This window comes from Mus caroli, unplaced genomic scaffold (genome assembly GCF_978045245.1).
Source record: "Mus caroli unplaced genomic scaffold, Mus_caroli_1 scaffold_12, whole genome shotgun sequence".
Taxonomy (NCBI): domain Eukaryota; kingdom Metazoa; phylum Chordata; class Mammalia; order Rodentia; family Muridae; genus Mus; species Mus caroli.
In genome coordinates this window covers 19,329,609-19,351,972 of record NW_028227267.1, presented here as the reverse complement: position 1 = coordinate 19,351,972, position 22,364 = coordinate 19,329,609, and the positions used below count along the sequence as shown (strand labels likewise).

The window sequence follows — 22,364 nt, the reverse complement described above, 5'->3', positions numbered from 1 at the left end:
TTCTCTTTTTTCAGTTTGGTTAGAGGGATTATTAGTCTTATATAAGTAAGTAAATGTGTATGTGTGTGTGTGATGTATATGTATGTGTGTGAGATGCATGTGTGTGTGTGTGTGTGAGATGCATGTGTGTGTGTGTGTGTGTGAGATGCATGTGTATATATGTATGTGTGTGTGATGTATATGTATGTGTGTGAGATGCATGTGTGTGTGAGATGCATGTGCGTGTGAGAGAGATGTGTGTGTGTGTGTGAGATGCATGTGTATATATGTATGTGTGTGTGATGTATATGTATGTGTGTGAGATGCATGTGTGTGAGATGCATGTGTGTGTGAGAGAGATGCATGTGTGTGAGATGCATGTGTGTGTGAGATGCATGTGTGTGTGAGAGAGATGCATGTGTGTGAGATGCATGTGTGTGTGAGATGCATGTGTGTGTGACATGCATGTGTATATATGTATGTGTGTGTGTGATGTATATGTATGTGTGTGAGATGCATGTGTGTGTGAGATGCATGTGCGTGTGAGAGAGATGTGTGTGTGTGTGAGATGCATGTGTATATATGTATGTGTGTGTGATATATGTGTGTGTGATGCATGTGTGTGTGCATTGCCTTCTGTTATCACGCATCCCATTTATTTATTATTGTATGTGTACATGATGTATGAATGTTTGGCTATGCCATAGCATATGTCCAGAAGTCAGTTCAATGTTGGTTCTCTTCCTGTATCCTTCTCTATTTTTATTTAGTTTTATTTCTTTAATTTTCTTTTTTAAACGTGAGGATTAGAGAGATGGCTCACCAATTTAGAGCACTTGTTGCTTTTTCAGAGGATCAGGTTCACAACTGTCATAACTCCAATTTCAGGGGATCTGATACCTTCTTTTGACTTATTGGGCACTAACTACCCATGAGATGTACACATAAAAATTTAAAAATGATTTTTAAATTGCACTTTATTCTCTCTCTCTCTCTCTCTCTCTCTCTCTGTGTGTGTGTGTGTGTGAGTGTGTGTGTGTATAGAAGCTGTGAGATACATATGGAGGCCAGAGGACTGTTTGTTGGAGTTGGTTCTCTCCTACCTTGTAGGCCTGGGAATAGACCTTCAGGATTGGTGGCAAGCACCTATATTCACTAAGTTATCCTCACTCAACCTTTGTTCTTTGAGATGGGGTCTTTCACTGAACCGGGAGCTCACTGGTTAACTAGACTGCCTGGCTGGTGCCTTCAGGATCTTTCTGTCTCTTTCCCCCTGCTGGTTCTATGTGGACTTGCTCAGGCTCCAAAATCTGTGGTCTGCCAGTGCTGTCTTCACCATTTCACCTTTGGTTCGTTGTATACCAGTGGCCTCTGCTGGTCACAGTTAACATTACAGTCTGTGGGTTGTCAAGAGTCCTAGTTTAGATCCCCAAGTCAGTTTATGCTTTAGGAAGGGGTTGTGCCTCTAGTGCACTGGGAGTCTGGGGAGGGAGCAAGAGCAGCACTTGAGGACTTGTCACTGTGCTCTGTCAGTCTGCTAAAGAGCTTCGTGGGTATAGCTGCTCTGGTAGTTCTAGGAGATGCATTCTCATAGTAAACTTCAGGTTCGCTTGGTTTTTATAGTCGTTACACCCTCTCTTCTACTATGATCGCTGAGCCTTAAGTGGAAGAATTGTATTATAGATGTATCGGTTGGATCTGGGCACCACATGATCTCTTGTTCTCTGTACTTGAGGTTTTCTGGAATGGCCTCTCTCTGTTACATAGAGAATTTTTTTTTTTTTTTTGATGAGGTTTGTAAACTACACTTATGGTTATAAGGATAAATATTTAGAGTTTTGTTGGGGATTAGGCTGATTTAGTGAAGTGGTAATTGTAGGTTCTCTTCCAAGATCCACTTGACTATCCCTGCCTTGGTAGTTGGCTAGGTTTCTAGTATCTGCCAGGGTTTCCTTCTTGTCGAGCAGGTCTTTTATTTATTTATTTATTTATTTGAACAATTTTAAAAAGGTTTATTTACTTATTTTATGCTTATGAATACACTGTTGCTGTTTTCAGACACACCAGAAGAGGGTAACAGATCCCATTACAGATGGTTGTGAGCCACCATGTGGTTGCTGGTAATTGAACTCAGGACCTCTAGAAGAGCAGTCAGTGCTCTTAACCACTGAGCCATCTCTCCAGTCTCATTGAGCAGTTCTTAAGTGCATTTAGAGAGCTGTTGGATACCACCAAGTGGTATACTTCTCTTGCAGCAACCTTTAGGGTTATCATGCCATGCTGACCATTGTTCTGGTTCATAGGTCTCATAGTGGCTGCCCAAACAAAACCTGAATAACAATGATACCACTGGACATGCTAACATGGAAGGGGAGAGCTCAAGAGGCCTCAACTATAGACAAGAAACTATAGGCGACTAAGTAGTACTAAAAGCAGGAGAAATAATCTTCCCTAAAGAAGAGATGCAGTTTGGTGATCCAGTACCCAAGTGGTCACCTCTGAAATCATATACATACAAGTAATATTAGGTGGATAGAACATGTTGTATTTATATGCTAATTAACACACACACACACACACTACCACCACCACCACCACCACTACCACGACCAATTAAAGAAAAAAAGCCATAAATTAGAAAGCAAAGGGGTAGGGGAAGGGTGAAATGATGTAAATATATTACCAATTAAAACATAAAAAATAAAATAAAATAAAAATAAAAAATTATTATGAAAAATAAAAACAAATCTTAAAAGAACCCATCTGTTAAATAGTGTTGGGTGTAATGGCTGTGCTTTTGATTCCACCATTTGGGAAGCACGGGCAGTTGGACCTCAGTGAACTTGAGGCCAGCTAAAGCTATGTGGTGAGGTCGTCTCAACAGTACAATAATTGAATCTCTTAAAGCTCAGCGACTCCCAGGGCACTGGAGGCACAACCCCTTCCTGAAGCATAAACTGACGGGGGATCTAAACTAGGACTCTCGACAGCCCCCAGCCTGTGATGTTAACTGTGAGCAGGCTCTGTTTGAGGAAACCTGTGGATGTACAGTGGTCCACTGCAGTTGCAGAGTGTTTAATGTCTGCTTCTTACAGTTTTTCCACACCTGATTCTTTGTCACTTGAGGAATTTGTATGTGACTATGGGTATGTAAGCATCTAGAGTCAATATGTAAATCAAACATTTACTTGGAATAAGTAATAAAAATAATTTAAAATAAGTCTGATATATATAATATATACATATATAATTTTGATATTTATTGGATTAAAGCAAAATTATATAATAACACAGCTATGGTTGTTTATGTATTATGTCTGAATATTTGATAACACAAAATCTTCAAGATTTTTTACAGAATGGTTCAGTATTTTGATTTTATAATCATGAATAGAATACCACTTATATATAGGACAAAATGGCAGAAATATGTTTGAGGTTATTTCATAAATCATTGAGAAAGTTTTGTCCTATGCCCAGGGCAAAATAACATATTTTTGTGAAGTTGAAATCAGCAATACAAACAAAGGCTTTTAAAATCAAACTTTTTAACCTAATATACTCCAGAGATATACAAATTTGATGCTTCCATTTCTTAATGATGCCATTAAGAAATGGCAGTAGTAAAATACTTAAAGGTCTTTGTTTTCTGTAATTAAACAATTGTGTTTCTATGAGGGCAAGCTATTTGGTTTTTTTTTTTTGTTTGTTTGTTTGGTTTTGTTTTTGTTTTTTCAAGACAGGGTTTCTCTGTGTAGCCCTGGCTGTCCTGGAACTCACTTTGTAAACCAGACTAGCCTTGAACTCAGAAATCTGCCTGCTTCTGCCTCCCAAGTGCTAGGATTAAAGGCATGCGCCACCACTGCCCAGCTGAGGGCGAGCTATTTGTATGTGAAGCTCCTACACTGGTCTTGAACACAAGCCATGTGTTTCCAGCAGGGTATAATCGCTTTGCATGGTGTGATGGCATGTCAGCACAAAAACCCAGGACTGCCATGAAGTCATGTGCCGTGGGAGCACGTGCTGCCAGAAATACTCCAGATTCATTCATAGTTGTTTTTTAAAATTAATTTTTGGTTGTTGCACTTTCAGAAAGCTTTAACTGTTGCCATGGGGATCACAACTCACAGTTTAAGAAGTTGTGCTCTATAGCAATGAGCCTCTTGGCAGGTGGGTGGTTCCAGAAGTTAAGGTCCCTGGCTCCAGGCAGCAATTGGAGGCATGGAAGATGATTAAGGTCAGTCCCTAACCATCTGTGACAGATCACTTCACCCTGTCTGATCACTGCCTGAGCGGAGCCTCCTGTTGCCAGAACTTTTTTTTTGTGAAGGTCCAGCCTGCACTCTGACTACCACTGCTGTTTGTCTTACCCTGGGGCTGTGAGGTTGACTTCAACCCTGCTCTTTGTGCTTGGTACTTCTCAGGCCATCCAGGGTAACTCAGCTTTAGATAATGGATTCTCTCATGGTGGCACAGGCCAAGCAGCCCTGGAGACACAGTCAGGGACACAATTGGGCAGCTCTGAAGTGACCCAAACCCTGGCCCTGGGGCTATGAGAGCTGTAGGTTTGTTCTTTAGGAGGATCACCAGTCTTCTGTCCACACCAGGGCTGTCTGGTGGACTCTTGCGGCCCTTGTGCACCGCCACCTCCACTGGCACACCCCTTGTTCTTTGTGTCTCTGAATTTCTGTTTCTCAGCTCCTTTCCGCTGTCTCTCTTTACCATTTTCCATTGCTCTTTCCTTCATTGTGATAGTGTCTGCTTTTATTATACTGGCTCTCTTCCTACACCATGTCCCACACAAATGGCTTTAATCTGCAGTTTTACCCTGAAGTTAGGTTGCTGTTCTGTGTATGAAGGTTTGTTGTTGAGTTTTTGTGTTAGGAAGCTGCCTGCTGATTCCACCCTCCTCTGAGTGTTTACAAGAGGAGGTGCTGTGCTCTGTCCAATGCCTTTTCTGCATAGATTGAGACGCCTGTGAGGTTCTCCCTTTCTATTAATGCATAACATTGGTTGACTTACGTCTTCTGAGGTGGCATGTAACATTGATTACTGTTCTTATGCGGCACTGCTTGTGATAGGCAAATTGCACTTTTTAAACAGTATCAGTTACTTTTCTAACTTAGGTGAGTTCTGCATTTGTCCTTCATGTCACTTTCGGGGAGGTTAAAATACACAGTAATCTGTGATTACAGTCTGCTCCCTCCGGAGTCAGGTACGAAGCAAGGTTCCATTCTGGGAATGCATACTGGTGCTGTCCAGATTCCTGCTGTTCTGGAGGGTAGGCAGGCCAAGGGTGAGTGAGACCATACATTTTCTTACTGTTTTTCAGTGCCTCTTTTCTTCTTTCCTTCCCGCCTTCCCTCCTTCCCTCCTTCCTTCCTTCCCTCCTTCCTTCCTTCCTTCCTTCCTTCCTTCCTTCCTTCCTTCCTTCCTTCCTTCCTCTAATAAAATCTAGGTTCTGCATGAAAGGGAACATGGAGTATTTTTCTTCCCATTATTTCCTCTTCTCTGTTTAGACCTCTCTCTCTCCCTCCCCCCCTCTCCCTTTCACCCCCCCCCCCACACACGCACGCGCACACACACACACACACACACACACACACACACGAGTATAAAGGCCTAGAGTTCCTGTTAGGGAGAAAACATGCAGTGGCTGGCACCAGCTCACTCACATCACTTGGTTCTTGAATGAATGTTTGTGCACTGCTCTAAGTGCTTGCATATTTCCTTGAGTTCTAGCATGGCTGGCTCTGGAGGTGTTAATGATTTCTTTCCTTTTTTTTAAGTGTCTCTGTGTGGACTGACGCTGAGAGGAGCCACTACCCTGGTGCCCTGGCGGTCTGCCTTTGTTCATTTCTCTGCGGTCTTGTAACAATTGCTTCCATATTGCTTTTCATTTCTCTTTAGGCACTATTTATTGTACTTAATGACACCAACTTTTCTTGTAGAACCCTTTCTATTTATTTTTTACCTCCTCTGACCTTTTCTGGAGGTCTCCCCACCTGCGCTCGCTATCTTGTGTCTTCAGTTATTTTTCCTAAGTTCCTTAGTTTGTTTCCAAGTTCACAGAGCGCCCTCTTAATGTTGTTTTTGTGAAACGTTCTAAAACTACATGAGTTTATTTTTCCTTCTCCACTTTTTATGGATCTTTTCTTTTGCCATCCCTGTTGTTACTTCTGATTCCATTTCCAGCTGCTTTCTTTCCATTATGAGAAGCTGTGTCTTAGAAGGCAGCTGTGGTTGGCTGGTTTGTTTTAAGAATTTCCATAGGGGGACCTTGTTTACCATAGTGGTAGAGCCTAATTTTTCACTGAGAAAGGCTCTGGGTTCAACTAGGAACCAAGTATATATGGTTATTGGATTGAGCTAGATGTTTCCATTTTCAGCTTCTCTTCTCTCACTGTCCTCCAAAATGTCCCCTAGTAGCCATTTTGTGATTCTCAGGTCTGGTCACCCTGTATATGGTCATGCAGTGGTTTTCTCTGTTTTTGTTTTGAGCGTCATGTGGATATCTCGCTATCTACTTGTACTATAAATGCTGTCTGTGGGGGTCTGGATTTTGGCTTTTTGTCTTAGTCACTCTGTTCAGTTTTATGTGACAATTGAGGTAGATTTAAAATGTTTGTGTGTGTGTGTGTGTGTGTGTGTACACGTGCATTCACGAGCATTACCTGCAGTCTATGCAGAACTCATTTTGTAATCACACTTAGAAAACTCCCCCATATAGTGCTAGGGCTGTTGCTGTTTGTGGAGTGCTTGCCAAGCTTGTCTCCGCACTACTTTACTTAAGCACTTGGAAGTGGTGGTGCGTGTCAGAAGTTCAACCTCACCCTCTGCTGGGAGCAAGTTTGCGGCCAACCTGGGGCATGTGAGAGCTTGTCTTGAGGACTAAACAAACCAACATCTTCAATATGGAGTTAGAATTTGTTGTTATCTGTTATATATGTGATCTCCCCACCACCACCACCTCCAACCATGCTTTTGTTTTGTTGGGAGCTTCAACATTGAAAAATTTTTAGAGCATCAGTCTGTTGTTACAGATACCGCTCTAAGGAGTCAGTCTGTGCACATGTACATATGCAGAGCTATGAGTGGGCACTGGTGTGCCATGGGGAGGCATGAGAGAGGAAGCAGTCACACAGGAATGCTGCTCTAGGCTACAGCAGAAACTGCTTTATATTTCATTCTAAGGTATTCGGAAGCCATTAGACTAAAAACCAACAAAAAAATGAGCAAGTAATATAAATAACATGGACCAGCTAAGTGGAGACCAAAGATAGCATGGTCGATTTTGAAAAGAACATGCATTAATACTGACTTATTATTTTTTATTTAAAAGGCTATTTTTAATTATATGTAGAATGTACAAATAAGCTGTTGGTCCATAATCTATGTTATAGACTTTTATTTGCTTTTCAACAAAGTTTTAAAAAAATAAATAGTACTGAACCTTGTTCCATGAACTTTTATTTTTTTCTTTTACTTTGCATATTAAAACAAGAACAACAACAGGGCTGGAGCAATGGTTCAGAGCATCTTTGCCAGGGACTCGGAACTGATTCTCAACACTCACATGGAAGTTCACAGGCATCCGTAGTTCCAGGGATTGCACACCCTCTCTGGCCTCTGTGGGCATCCAACATGCACATGGTGCACGAATAGACATGCTGGCAAAATACCCAACCATATGTAAATAAAACTAATGTAAAGTATTAAAAAGATAGGAATTTAATCCTATGAATTCAGTTAGCTGGTGAGCAGGTCATTATTAGAAGTTTGAAGTGACTGTAAGTTTGTACTAGCTATGTATGTCTTTTCCAGGCATAAATACTAAGAAGTTAAACCAGAATCCATTTGTTGCCACATTTCCTAATGATATATTAAAAGTATTCCCCCCATTTCTTTATACAGTAAGTTCTAATGCTGAAAGAGGTTTTGTGAATAACTGTTCTTTCCTGATAGGGCCGCCTGTCCTTGTCTTTCTGGTGTTAAGGGATGTAAATTTTGGATAGATTTGTAAAATATCAACAGAATTTAATGACTGTTATTAAATGTATGAGTTGCTAGACAAAGTCAGCAGTTGTTTTGTGTTGAAATTTTAAACAATAAGTCATTTATAGATAGTATAGTAGCCTTTAAATTGTTACCTGGGAATAAATGAAACGAACTGTCATTTTTATCAAATTATTGATGTGATTAATTTTGAAGAGTGCTTGAGAGATGAATGAAGGATAATGAAACATAGGAGTTATATTCTTCTGATCTTATTGAGTCCTTGTCTGTGTGTGCTACCTCTGTGGTCTTTGGGAAGATAATTGAACTTGTTTTAACCATCACATTCCTTATTTATATATGAATCTGTTAGTCTGTATTGGAGATGTTTTCATTTTACTCTTGCGGTTAGGTTTCATTATATTACTTAGGCTGGCATGGCACTATCACGCTGATCTTGTTCAGACTGGTATCAAATTCAGACTCCTGAGTGCTGGATTACAGATATGGGCTACTATTTCAGAATTAAAATTCATCTTTCAAAGTGTTTAGCTTAGTAGTTTTTAGTGCATACATGGTATTGTACAACCATATTTTTTCACTATTTCTAAAAGAAACTATCAATCAGTCACTCTGCTACCTTAGTTCCCTGTAATCATCGATGTACTTGTGTTTTTATGTATTTACCTATTTGGTATGTTTCAGGTAAATGACCTAATACAATGTATGCTCTTTGGAGACTTGTGGTAATCTCTGCAGCTGGTTCTCCCTTGCCACCTTCTGTACTGTCCTGCTGGACATTGAATCCAGGACCTTGTGTGTGTCTACAAGCACTCTGTCCTGAGCTGCCACCAGACCTCATTTGTCTATTCCCTTTTCTTCTGAGACAGGGTCTTCTTCTTCTGTCCTTGATCTCATAATCCTCCTGCCTCAGCCCCCTGAATGCTGGCATGTGTTGTCACTCTTGTCCCCAGCTATCTTCTTTGCATTGTGTTCTGTAGGCTCATCATGTGAAGGTATCCAGTACTTAATTCTTTTTTTTTTTTTTTTTTCTTTTGAGACAGGGTTTCTCTGTGTAGCTCTGGCTGTCCTGGAACTCACTTTGTAGACCAGGCTGGCCTTGAACTCAGAAATCCGCCTGCCTCTGCCTCTCAAGTGCTGGGATTAAAGGGGTGCGCCACTACCGCCCAGCTCAGTACTTAATTTTTTTGTGTTGTCAGATAGTGACCTGTCGAGATGCACTGCATTTGTGGTGGAGCCAGTTGATAGACATTTCCATTGTTTCTGTTTTTTATTTTTTATGAACAATGCTATTATGACTGTTTTGTGAAGACTTGTGTTTTCCACTATTCTGGATAAATACAAGGAATTTTGGAACTGTTGGGTTGTAGTCTAACTATGTTTAACACTTTGAGGACATGATAACACAATCTGCTTGGCTCTACCGTACGTTCGGTTCTCTTTTAAGGTATCCTGTTTTAAGGTTTGTTTATACATATTGACTACTGACTGAAGTGAGCGGTTTCAGTTGATGGGGCGTCTCCGTGAAGTAGTTGCAAGTGGCAGACAGCACTTACTTGTTTAAAAGGTTTGAGATGGTTACCTCTAACCATTTGCTTTTCCTTTTCCTTTTCCTTTCAGTTCTATCTCCAAGACACTAAAAGTAGTAATGGTACCTTTATAAATAGCCAGAGATTGAGTCGAGGCTCTGAAGAAAGTCCGCCATGCGAAATTCTTTCTGGTGACATTATCCAGTTTGGGGTGGATGTGACGGAGAATACCCGGAAAGGTATGAGTATAATCGGTTCTTCCTGTCGTTAATCTGCATAGGATTTAGCGTTCTTTGTAGTGCTATAAAACATTACTCTCTTGAAAATGCTACTTAAGAAGCCGGGCGTGGTGGCGCACGCCTTTAATCCCAGCACTCGGGAGGCAGAGGCAGGCGGATTTCTGAGTTCGAGGCCAGCCTGGTCTACAAAGTGAGTGCCAGGACAGCCAGGGCTACACAGAGAAACACTGTCTCGAAAAACCAAAAAAAAAAAAAAAAAAAAGAAAATGCTACTTAAGGACACGTGAAGCAAAAAATTTAAAGTTTTACTCATTTCCTTTTTTGCTTTTTAAATTTATAAATTATAAAATGTTAGTAGTGAATATTCTTTGTCATGTTATAAAATTACAGGGAGCTATTGTATCAGGAAGCGCTTGGCTGCAGTGCCATCCCACCCAGTTAAGATGAACTTACAGCGTGGGGTGGTGTTTATTATCAGTAGCAAGACTTAGTGAGATTAGTAAGCAGGCTGGGCACAGTTTGGTTGGTTGACTTAATGATATAATGGAACTCAGTCATGCGAGCAGAAGGGAAATTATCTAGAGGTCTATAGGATGGGTAATGGGCAGATACGCTCTAAGTGAAGCAATTGATATACTTGTGCTCACACACACTATATGTATAAAAAAGATATAGTAAAACTTATTACTTTGTATCCTAGCTAAAAAAATAAAAATAATGCAATGATTGTCAAATGTGTTATCCTAAAAATAAGTAATTCTAGCTTTCAGGTCCTCACTGTCCATTTTTCTTTCTGTCTTAACATGCTGTTAACGTGTTAGCATGCTCTTGCTCACAGTCAGGGTGATGACTGCAAACCCAGGTGCCATCCCAGCACTCCATGGAACAGTGTGGGTACAGTGTTCTCCTATGCTCCTTTTCTGTGTGGAAAGTGACCCAATCTTTTATTTCTCCATGTGTTACCAGCCTCATGAATAGATCATACACATGGCTATATGCAGTACCAAAGATATCCAATAAATGACGGGAGAGGACAAGGAGATTTGTGCTTGATATAGATCAATTATGATTTATCTCTTTAGGCTAAACGCAAGTATAAAGTTTCTTGTGCTACAGTCCCTGAAACTGGAAATTCTCTAGCTAAATAATCAATTGCTCTTGAAAATTATTTGTTTTATAATTCTAAAGTTTCTTGGCTATTTCACTGTTTGCTCTCTGATTGTGAACTCTTATGACTGACTCAAAATGAAACCACTTCTGGTACAAAGCAAAAAAGGGGCAGTCATACTTAATTAGCTAATGCAGACAGTGGACTGATAGGTTGGCAAGTTTCTCCTGTTTTCTAAGCATGGTCTGATCTGGCGATGCCCTAAATCTTTAGACTGATGTTTTGGGCAGTACAGTGGGCTTGGCAGTGGTGCTGACTCATTTGCGTGCAGATCTCTGCATAAACTTGCATTCCCCTTAGGTTGGTAGTCTAGTTCTGTTAGATTAGTTATGCTTTAGTACTTGAATTTGAATAAAGCCAGCCTCCGTGTACTGTTGTGATGTGAAGTGCTGGTTACTCCTTCGTATGAGCACCAAACTGTGCTCACAGTGAACAGCAAGCACTGGGCAGACCTGTCTGTTGCTGTCCTAATATACTTAGGAGTGGAGTCCCACCCGAAAGGAACTCACCTTGTATTTCCTTGGAGAGATCCCTACTTAGTGATAGGGAGTTCTTAAATAGACTTTATTAGGCATTAATTGATAAAAAGAATGTGGTGATCAGTTTTAGGAAATGGCTTAGTTAAGCTACGTTGAGCAAAGCCTCAATGTACTGACGTATGTGCAGATCTCCAGGGCGTTGATTACAGAATGCAGCTTGCAGCTCTTCGTAGAGTCTGTCATACTCTTCTCCTATCTATGTCTGAAGGAGAGTTAGGATAATTGTTAGTACAGTATTTCTGCTATATTAGATTTCTGCAGGCTTCTTGAAATGTTTATCTTTTCTGCTATCTTAGGAAATAAAAACATTTGTCATTTAAATGCTTTGGGCATTTATTGTATTCATAAACTTTATTTAATTTGTAGACTATTGAGATACAGTTATGTTAGGAAACATGTATTACCTGTTCAAGCTTATACTAGGAAAAAGTATAGACTTAAAAAAAAAAACCAAAACCTGTTAGCCAATAGTTTGATATTGTAGAGCAGTTTATACAGTAGCCTGAGGGTAGCCTGAGCAGAGGAGGTCAGGAGGACTTTCCAAGTGTGTTAGAGAGGAAAGGTCACTGGACGTTACGGCAGGTCCTTTAGTCAGACAACATTTATTGGGGACTGCCATTCAAGAAGGCCTTGAAGTATACATTCTCTTTTTAAAGAATCACATCTATGTGTCTGTTTGCCACCCATGTGCAGGTGCCCTGCATGTATGCTGGGGTTAGAGCTCAGGTCCTCCAAAAGAGCAGCAAGTGCTCTGATTGCTTGAGGCCCCATCCTTTACTGCTTCTTTGTCTTCCTCTTCCTCTTTTCTTCAGACAGGATCTCCTGTAGTTCTGGCTGGCCAGTGAGACTCACCTGCCTCTGCCTCTTGAGCCCTTATTTCACAGTCTTGTTCCCAGCTCACTCCAGCTGTCTGCCATCTGTGCTTTCTTTTCTATTTGTAACTTTTTTTGTTTTTTGCCTTTGCTTCCATTTGCAGCTTCCTAACCTTGTTTTGTCTGTTCTGCTTAATATGTATATTTTTATAAAACTTTCCCTTGTCCACGCTCAACACAAATTCCCATGATTTTTAGTTCTTACAGCAGCTATGGTTCCTCCTTTTTATATGTATATATGTTTCCCTTTTGAGATCTTAAAGGCAGAGACTTAGACATAATCACCTTTGTTTTCAACATTATTCCCAGCAATACTGCTGTGTAGCCAGAAAACTCTCAGTAAATATTTATTGAGCAAGTAAGTAAGTAAACCCACAGAATCACAGCTCATGAGGAGAAGGAAAAAAAAAAAAAAAAGAAGAAGGGCCCGGCGGTGGTGGCGCACGTCTTTAACCCCAGCACTTGGGAGGCAGAGGCAGACGGATTTATGAGTTCGAGGCAGCCTGGTCTACAAAGGGAGTGCCAGGACAGCTAGGGCTACACAGAGAAACCCTGTCTCAGAAAAAAAAAAAAAGAATAAGCTAGTGATAATTACTCATGGTATGCCAAGGGAAATAAAGTAGGGGACTCTGCATATTGAGAAAAAGGATTTAAAAACTACATAAGAGTCAAGACTTGCTGGAGAAACAGCAGATTCTGAGTCAAGGTCAGTGAATATATACATTGAGCCTGCAAGATTTTTGTCATATCAGTAGAGGTATTTGTCTAAGAATGCTGGCCTCCTGCTGGCCTCCTACTAACAGGACTTCTAGGGATTAACATGAGTGAGTCTCCACTGTGAAAAACAGGCATTTTGAACCTCAAATTATAGCAGCATTGGGTTGAAGTATGTTAAATATGTTTAAGCTGATGGGCTTATATAAAACTTAAAGGGGAAAATGGATTTTTTGTTATTACCTTTGGAAGCACTTAGATGAAATAAATGTATTTGTCATTCTGAAAACCAGTAGGGAAAGAGAAAGAATGAACACACTCACTCATATCTCCTGTCCTGTAAGAGGAACGGCTTGCTTGGTAGGAGGGCAGTTAGTTTATTGGTAGAAGATTTGCCAGGTATGCATGAGATCCTAATTTAATCCCCAGTACTTGAGAAATAACAACAAACCTCAGTTATACCTGAGTATAGAAAGTAGTTGAAGACTACTGGTGAGATGACTCACTGGGTAAGAGCAGCGACCACTCTTCCGAAGGTCCTGAGTTCAAATCCTAGTAACCACATGGTGGCTCACAACCATCTGTTATGAGATCTGACGCCCTCTTCTGGTGTGTCTAAAAGACCACTACGGTGTACTTACAGATAATAATAAATAAATCTTTGGGCCGGAGCAAGTGGGGCCAGAACGAGTGGGGCCAGAGCTAGCAGGGCTGGAAGGAGCAGAGATCCCGAGTTCAATTCCCAGCAACCACATGATGGCTCACAACTATCTGTACAATTACAATGTGTTCATGTACATAAAATACATAAATCTTTTTAAAAAAAAAAAAAGCTGGAGAGATGGCTTAGTGGTTAAGAGTATGTCTTGCTCTTAAAGAGTTCAGTTCCCAGTGCCCACAAAAGGTGTTCAAATTCAAAAGTGTGTGTGACTCTAGCTCTAGATGTCTAACACCTTCTTCTGGATTCCTCAGGTACCTGCACATGTGAGTCCACACACACACACACACACACACACAGACACCTATGCACATAATTCAAGCAGAAATCTTTTTAAAAAGTAGTTGAAGGTTGAAAGCTTTGTGATGACTAAGCTGTAGTTCTCAAGAGAAGACAGAATGATGGAATATTTATTTAATTTTAGAACAAAAGTTCTGTTGAATCACCCTTCATTCTCTGCACTTCTAACTCTTAACTCCTAAGAACTGGAAGCCTCATAAAATAAAACTTAAAGATAGAAAAATCGCATCATTATTTTATCTTAAATGGTAAAAATCAATTAACACAAGTTATTCCAGTCTAGAAATGCTAACCCCTGATTCAGATCTTCCTTTTAAAAACATTTCTGGGTTTTTAAGGATTCCATCGCTGGTCATCCTGCCAATTGCCAGACTTGTTGAGATCCTCCAGTCGACCGCTAAGTATAGAATGACCCTGGCTTCCCTATTCCGCACAGGACTCGAACCAGAGCCAGATATAAGAGACCTCAATGTTTTTCTTTCCTATTCCATGGCCTCCAAAAGGTTTTAAGCCAGTCAAACTGAACATGATCCCCTAAGTGGCATATGTGTGAAGAGGCAAAAGAGGCCGCCGAATGCACACCACAAAGTAAATAGATCTGGAAACCAAAGTTAATGGTCTCTGCATATAACAGGAAGGAGACCCAGTGGCAGTCAGCTCCGAGTGTCACTTTGATTTTAGTAGTCTCTATGCACCGAGTCATTGTAAATAGTTCTTACCCATGGGGTCTGTTGCCTCCACTTGGACACACCTGTTTTTTTCTATTTAACACTAATGAAATTTGCATGTGGTTTAGAATCGCTGTGTATTTAATGTGGCAATGTTCTGATGCTTCCTGTCCTTTTGGGACAAGCTATGTCAATTATACGCTTTACTATTTAGTCCTTGAGTATGAAATGCAGAAATCATTTTTGTGGTGATTTTGAGAACAAAATATTTTATAGACTTCTTTAGTATCCCCTCACAATATCAGATTCTCTATAAGTGTTTTTGAAAGAGGACAAGGGGGTAGAGCTGATAGTCAGAGAAGCTTGGAAAATGTATCTTCATGCTGTACAAATACTCTTTAAGATTTTATTTCTGGGGCTGGAAAGATGGCTCAGTGGGTAAGAACACTGACTGCTCTTCTAAAGGTCCTGAGTTCAAGTCCCAGCAACCACATGGTGGCTCACAACCATCTTTAATGGGATCTGATGACCTCTTCTGGTGCACCTGAAGTTAGCTACAGTATACTTATGTATAATAATCAATAAATCTTTGGGCTGGAGGAGCAAGCAGGGACTGAGCGAGCAGAGGTCCTAAAAATTCAATTCCCAACAACCCCATGAAGGATCACAACCATCTGTACAGCTACAGTGTACACGCATACATAAAATAAATAAATAAATAAATAATTCTTTAAAAAAAAAAAAAGACTTTGTTTCTGTCCTAGGAGTTGAACCTAGGGCCTTGCATATATGCAAGGCAATTGCTCTACCACTGAGCAATAAATATTCTCAGCTTTTTCTTTTTGTTCCCTCACCCCCAAAGAAAGCTCAGAAGTAATATTCATAAAAACATTTTCAGCTTCTTTTAACCCAGTGTTTTCCAAACTCATCTGACTCTCCTCCTTCCACTTTCTGTTTTGTTCTGTTTTTGTTTTTGTTTGTTTTTTTGAGACAAATTTTCTCTATGTAGCCCTGGCTGTCCTGAAATTCAATCTGAGTAGACCAGGCTGACTTTGAACTCAGAGACCCACCTGCCTCTCTGTTTCACAAGTGCTAGGATTAAAGGTGTGGACCACCATTGCCTGTCGTCCAGTTCCTCTTTCGTTAACACTTTTTAGCACAGTATTTGGAAAAAATCTACTATACTGAGTTGATTAATACAAATATTAAAACATGCCTACTGCATTGCTCAAATTCCTGCTGCTAATCCAAAAGATTAAGGTTTCTCTGCTTATGCGCATCTAGTTAACATGAAGTCCTTTTGTAGATACAGTTGGCTGCACTAAGTCAGACATGGACTTTTTTCTGCCTGCTCTGCATTAGCCCTAATTTAGCCTCATTGATTTATATGTCAGTCCGTATGCTGAACTTGAGAATAACCTAGCTGATTAGAGAGCTTTCCTGATGTGATATATCACGTGTTGGCTCTGGTACTGTGGTTTTATTCTAAAACTCATCCTACTATGTTTCTTTTAGTTATAAATTAATTAAAAGCTTCTTTGTTACGATATTTTTACCAGACATGTGTTTCATTATGGCATTCCATACATGTAAATGAAATATTTTGGTTATATTCACCCATTGTCTTCTTTTGTCCCTTCCCCTTGGTAATGCCCTTCCTCTTTCAAAATAGCTCTGTTTCTGCCTTTACCACCTTTATGTCCTTTTCTTTTTCCCTTCCCTTCCCTCCCCTCCTTTTTTTCTGAGAATGAGTTCAATAGATGGTACTCTAAAGGAGTTGAAGTCATACATTTTATAATACCCCTGATATTTGGGCTGAAATCCCAGGGATATGAAGAACTCAGTGCTAATTGTGTAATGGCATCACAAGTCAGTGAATCAGGCTCTAAGCATAGAGGTGTCTGTGACTTCTAGAAAAGGGGAACGTTTTCCTTTTAATTTTGGCCTTTTTTGTATCAACAATTACGATCTGAGGGAGGAGGAGGCAAGAGTCAAGCAGGAGATGAGGCTTTGAGGGCGGGGGCACCGTTGGCAGCAATAATCTAAGGACTAAGTGAAGTGGTTCTGAGGGCAAAGGAGGTGAAGAAAAAGGTAAGAGATTTGGGGGTAAAGGTTTGATGGAGGGTGGTTCTAAGGAAAGAGAGGGTTCTGGGCACAAATTGGAATGTCTGGAGGTAGAGACAGAAGGGATGAGACAGGATAGGAGGGAAAACAGATGAGAGCATTCTGGCATTTGAGGAAAGTCTTCCTGAGCTGAGAATTAGGAATTTCAGCACAGGGCTCTAGAGGGTTCAGTGGTTAAAAGCACTCACAGCTTGTCTTAGGGTTTCTGTTGTGATAAAACACTATGATCAAAGCAACTTGGAGAGAGAGGAAGGGTTTATTCCAGCTGACAACTTGTAGCTCATCATAGAGGGAAATCAGGGCACGAACACCAGACAGAAAACTGGAGGCAGGGACTGATGCAGAAGCTGTGAAGGAAAAGGAAAAATGAATTTGGTTGTATTAGCAAGGAGGTAAAGAACATCACAGATCGGATGTTCATTAAAACATAAAACTGTTTACTGTTCGTAGTAAAAAGTAAACAGTAATATATTTGGAAATTGCATGTAACTTGCCTATGCATAAGAGACCTGTGGCAGTAGATTAGAGGATGTGGCCACAAAGAAGAGGCCAAATGATTCATGACAGTGATGGCTACTTCAGGCAGAACTGAGAAGACTGTCTGGTAGATGCTCTTTGTCTGTGTTAGCAGTTTTTGTGTATAATCAGTCACTGAAAACAAATATTGACTAAACTGTACTAAATTCTTTAAATTTAATATACATTTCCAGATGATAGTCGTATTACTTTGTATTACCATATTGATAATACGGTTGTAATTGTTCAACATATTATATCCCTAAAGCTATAATTATTGTTGTAATAGTTTTATTGATATAATTTGATATATTAATAGAACTATATTATATAACTATATAGTAACATTTATTATACTATACAATATATTATATAACATTATTAGCATATAATAAAATATAAATATATAAAACTATTTTATATAACTATATAATAAAACTATTAATATATCACATATTCCAATTTTGCTTATAAGACTCAGTGAGTTTTGGTAGATGTATACAGTCACTGTAAGCGCTACTCTTAAGACCATTATATAATTTGTTTTTGTCTGCCTATATGGGTTTATGTCAGTTTAGTAAACTAACCCATTTGTTGAATCCATCAATGATATGGTAGTTTAAGAATAGAGAAATCAAAACTTGACATTTTTTCTATACAAGGCACATAGTCTGTACAATTGGCAATATGTGGGAAGTTTGTCTATCAAAGCCTTCAGTAGGAAAAGGAGTGAGAAGCAATATTATGCATTCTATACAGAGAGACTGCTGTGATTTTATCAAAAGGTATTGGAGATGGAAAGATAAACAACTGTATGAAAGCTGTCCTGGAGAGCCTCGTATGTGAGTCAGAGCGACTTATAGAGGGAGAATGGGAGAGGAGCTCTCAAGTGTCAGCAGCCTTGACATGGGAAGAGTGCATAGCATGGTCTAAAGTACGCATCAGGGGCTTCCAAGTCTCATGACGTGTGGGTGGGAGATAGTTGGAGAGAGGAATTAAGAATAAGGACTAGGTTTTAAAAGGCAGTAGACTAGGTGTGATATCAGCAAAGTAGGACAAACGTGTCATTTTCTCTCCTCTTACTATTTCTGTACATTGGGCAGTTGACTTTTCATTGTCTGTCAAGGAATTGAAAGTTTTTCTAAGGTAGTACATACTATCACTAAACCACTAGATGTATTTACCTTTTAAGGAATTATTACTTTTATGAATGAAATACAAATTTAGATATGAGACCCACCAAGCTTCATATTTTTAAACAACTATTCTATTTGTTTTAACCAGTTACCCATGGGTGTATTGTTTCCACAATAAAACTTTTTCTACCAGATGGTATGGAAGCCCGACTTCGTTCAGAGTGAGTATAATTTAGTGCTGTGAAGTTTTGGATTAATTATCTTGGTTGGTAATATTCAGAGTGATGACATGCTGTTAATCTACAAGATTATTAAAAAGTATATATAGTACCTTTTGACATCCTTCAGTTTTAATTACTTTTTTATATTATTTGAAAATCTCGTAAATAATAATGTATCAGAGATAAAGGTTGTTTTGTTTCCGAGTTTAATTTTACAATGTATATTTGAATGGATAATTAGTTGCTTTTTGCAATATTTAGGATATGTTAGTTACTGTGTTCCTTTTGATATACATTTAATATAGAACATTTTACACTGTGATTGCCTGTGGTGTTAATGTAGGTGTTATTATGTTCTAGAACTTGAAGATGTCAATATAGTTAGTAATTTTTTAATGGGAGTTAAAAAATAATCTCCCCAAAGTTGTATTTTATGTTTTAAATGAAGCAATATCAAGTCCTACTATGAAATCTAGAGTGTAAACTATAAACATAAGTATATCCTGTGCTTTTTACAGATTATCACTGTGAGGTATGGAAAGGGCTGGGAAGTATTTAAATATTAATGCTTATTTCTTTTAATTTTACAAGGACCTTTACTATACTAGATGCTTGTTTCCCTCCTTCAAAAGAGCTTCCCGTCATTACAGTTTATATTTTACTAGTGGTTTGCATGACTTTGACTGTGCCAAAATGTCTAGAGTTTAAGGGAAAGCTGAGCAGGAAAAAGGTAAAGCAGAGTCCGTTCCTTTACTTCCTGTGGCTGTGATAGTCTCCTGGCCGCCAGCTTAGGACCTACTATAGTTTTTTTTTCATTTTGTTTTGTTTTTCTTTCTGTAATTTTATGGCCAAATGATGCATGGCAGAGATTGTAAAATTTATTTTAATTACAGTTTATTAAAATGTAATTACAGTTTATTAAGTTGCAGTAAAGTTCAAGAACTTAACATAGTGGAAGCCTAATTTATGGGTCAAGGAGTAAACTTTCAGTCATAGAATAATTAGTCAATCCAGCAATGATACACAGCTTTTTAAAGACTAGTGTTTGTAGTTGATATGAAATGTAGTTAATATGAGATTATTTTTGATAGAGCTAAAAGCTTTGAGCAGTCATGTATGTCTTTTGTGTTGTTAGGTTCCATCTAATAAAATATGTGGGCCTTATCTTTGTGTGTGCATGTTTGTGTATGTGCGCATGTGTGTGCACATGTGTGCACACCTGGGCGCCATGGCTTGTGCGGCAGTCAGAGGACAACCTTGCTGTTGCTGTTTGCCTTTCAGCTTCTTTAAGGCATGGTTTTGTCAATGTCCTTCAATAGTTACAATTTTTACCTGTTTCTCATTTAGTGACTATATGTTTATGTTTATATGCATGTCTCTTGCCTGCATATGGAGGGCTAGGGCATGATCCTTAGGAGCTGTGTGCTTTGTGTTTTGAGACAGGGTCTCATTGGAAAGGGCCAGTGAGCCTCACAGATCTGCCTGTCTTCCCCTCCCCAGTACCGAGGTATAGGTGTGCTATAACGCCTGACCTTTTACAAGGTTCTGGGGATGCTTGAGCAGTGGGGGCTTTACCTGCTAAAGAGTCTTCCTAGCCTCTGTTTAAAGGGCTATTAATATTAATAGCTGAATACATGCCAAGGCTACTATGTAAATCGTGTATAGTGTGTTTAAGATCTACAGTAGGTAGTTCTGACTGTTTCTTAGTTTTTGTTATATTTTATAATTCTCTACAACAAGAAATAGAAATTGCTTATAGCTTTACAAACTTAGCACTAAATAATAATTTGCTTTCTAACATTTCCTTGTTATACTCTTTGTATATACAAGAATTTTTTCAACAATTCAAACAGCACACTCAAACCCCATATAGTTTCTGTAAAAAACAAATATATGTTATGTGACTTTTTTTTTTTTAAGCTTTTTGGGGTTTTTTGTTTGTTTGTTTCTAGTTAACCAGATTTTATGAGGAAAGAGAATTACTTCTTATGTCACTATTTTAAAAGATTTTAAAAGATCTATTTGTTTCATTTAGGGTTTTTGTGTTAATGTCTCTGTATATGTACATATCAACAGAAAAAAGGGATGTATACAAAAATGGTTATCTCTGCATTCTAGGACTGCATAATTCTAGTTTAGTTTTTTATACTTCCCATATATTCCATATCTAACATATATTGCCTGTGCAGTCAAGAAACATTAAGTCATGTTTAAGAAGTCTATTTGAGTTTTATAGAGCGAAGGAGAATACCTGTAGTTACAACTTTTTAAAAACCTTCACTAGGGAGTAAGTTCCTTAGGGCCTTGTGATAGACTCTGTGGATGCAGGGGGTAAATTGATTATAATTCCTAAGACACAGAAATGTTATCAAATAAATACGGTAAAAGATTTATGCATATTCAGTGAAGTCTTAGTAAGATATCCTGGTGTGCAGAAAATGTGTGCTGGTGCTTAACTTTCCACCGTATATGCCATACCAGGTCAGTTTCTAGCATTCACACGTGCTTTACCAATCAGCCTTCCAGCTGGTTGTCGCTTCCTTGTTTTCTGAGACATAGAGTGTAGGAGGTGCAAGTGGCATTCCTCTATCTGCCTTCAAGACACAGGTCATCTTACAGGGCTTTGTAAAGTGGGCCTGGCTTCCTTAGTTGCCCCTTAGTTATGAGAATAGAAGGTGGCAGTTGGTTGGTTACTTTTGCATTGTTAAAGCCACTTGTTTTCATCAGCACATTTAACTGGTGAGGCCACTTCATGGGGACGGAATGTGAGCCTGTCTTGATTAGTTACTTAGCTGGTGAGCAGGGCCGGTGTGGTCTAGTTAGTAGGCTTTCTGAGCCCCTATGCTTAATGGCTGCTCTTTTCTGTATCAGGCCCCAACAGGGATGTTGTTGTGTTTCCTCCACTGAGTTTAGTTTCATCCACACACGTCTGTCACTGACAGTGAAGCTTGTCACTGTCTTACAGCTTAAGTTGTTCTTCACTAGAGCACTTTGAAAATCATAACCTTGTTCTCCGATGGAACGCTACTTATTTAATTTTTAAAATTTATATGTTACAAATTAAAAATGCATGATTTAAAAGATACTTCAATGTGTTGAAATGCTTTTAAAAAAGGGAGTTATCATAGCACTCAAATAGTGGGTTCCCAAAAGATGCTGAATACATTCTAGGACTGAAATTTATTTTAAGAATTATGAGTAAAAAGCAGATTATAGATGTATTACTTGGTTTTTAAAAATGTCTTAAGCTAATTGCCAGTCTTCTAATTACATGAGAGCAAATGCATGAATTTTGTGACAAGATACTCTGGTGCTCTGGTGCCATTTCCTCTGTTTTCAGGAAATGAGATAAAAATTCTAAACTTTACTTTGCAGTGTCATCCATGCTCCATTACCGAGTCCTGTAGACAAAGTAAGTTGTGGTTGGTTTCCAAATGCTGGGGATGATTTCATTGACATTTATATTTAATATGTCTTACCTAAAAAAGTTACTTCTATTTTTGTAATGAAGTAAATATGGGTATATAGTTAATATAACCTTCACTGTCTGGAGAATTTGGAATGAATGTTTATTTGGACAGAGCTTTTGTAGCCTGACTGAGTAGAGTAAACGTACTTGGTCATG

General features: G+C 39.1%; 1 protein-coding gene across 26 annotated transcripts in view; it reads left to right on the top strand.

Annotated features, from left to right (window-relative positions):
* The window catches only part of Slmap (sarcolemma associated protein), a 122,894-nt gene that overhangs the window by 42,650 nt on the left and 57,880 nt on the right, over nt 1-22,364 (top strand). For all 26 annotated transcript variants that reach the window (XM_085828460.1, XM_085828461.1, XM_085828452.1 and 23 more), the window contains exons 2-4: nt 9,616-9,763; nt 18,667-18,739; nt 22,115-22,151. In XM_085828460.1, coding sequence (XP_085684586.1) covers nt 9,616-9,763; nt 18,667-18,739; nt 22,115-22,151 — 258 coding nt within the window. The remainder of the gene's footprint in view (nt 1-9,615; nt 9,764-18,666; nt 18,740-22,114; nt 22,152-22,364) is intronic.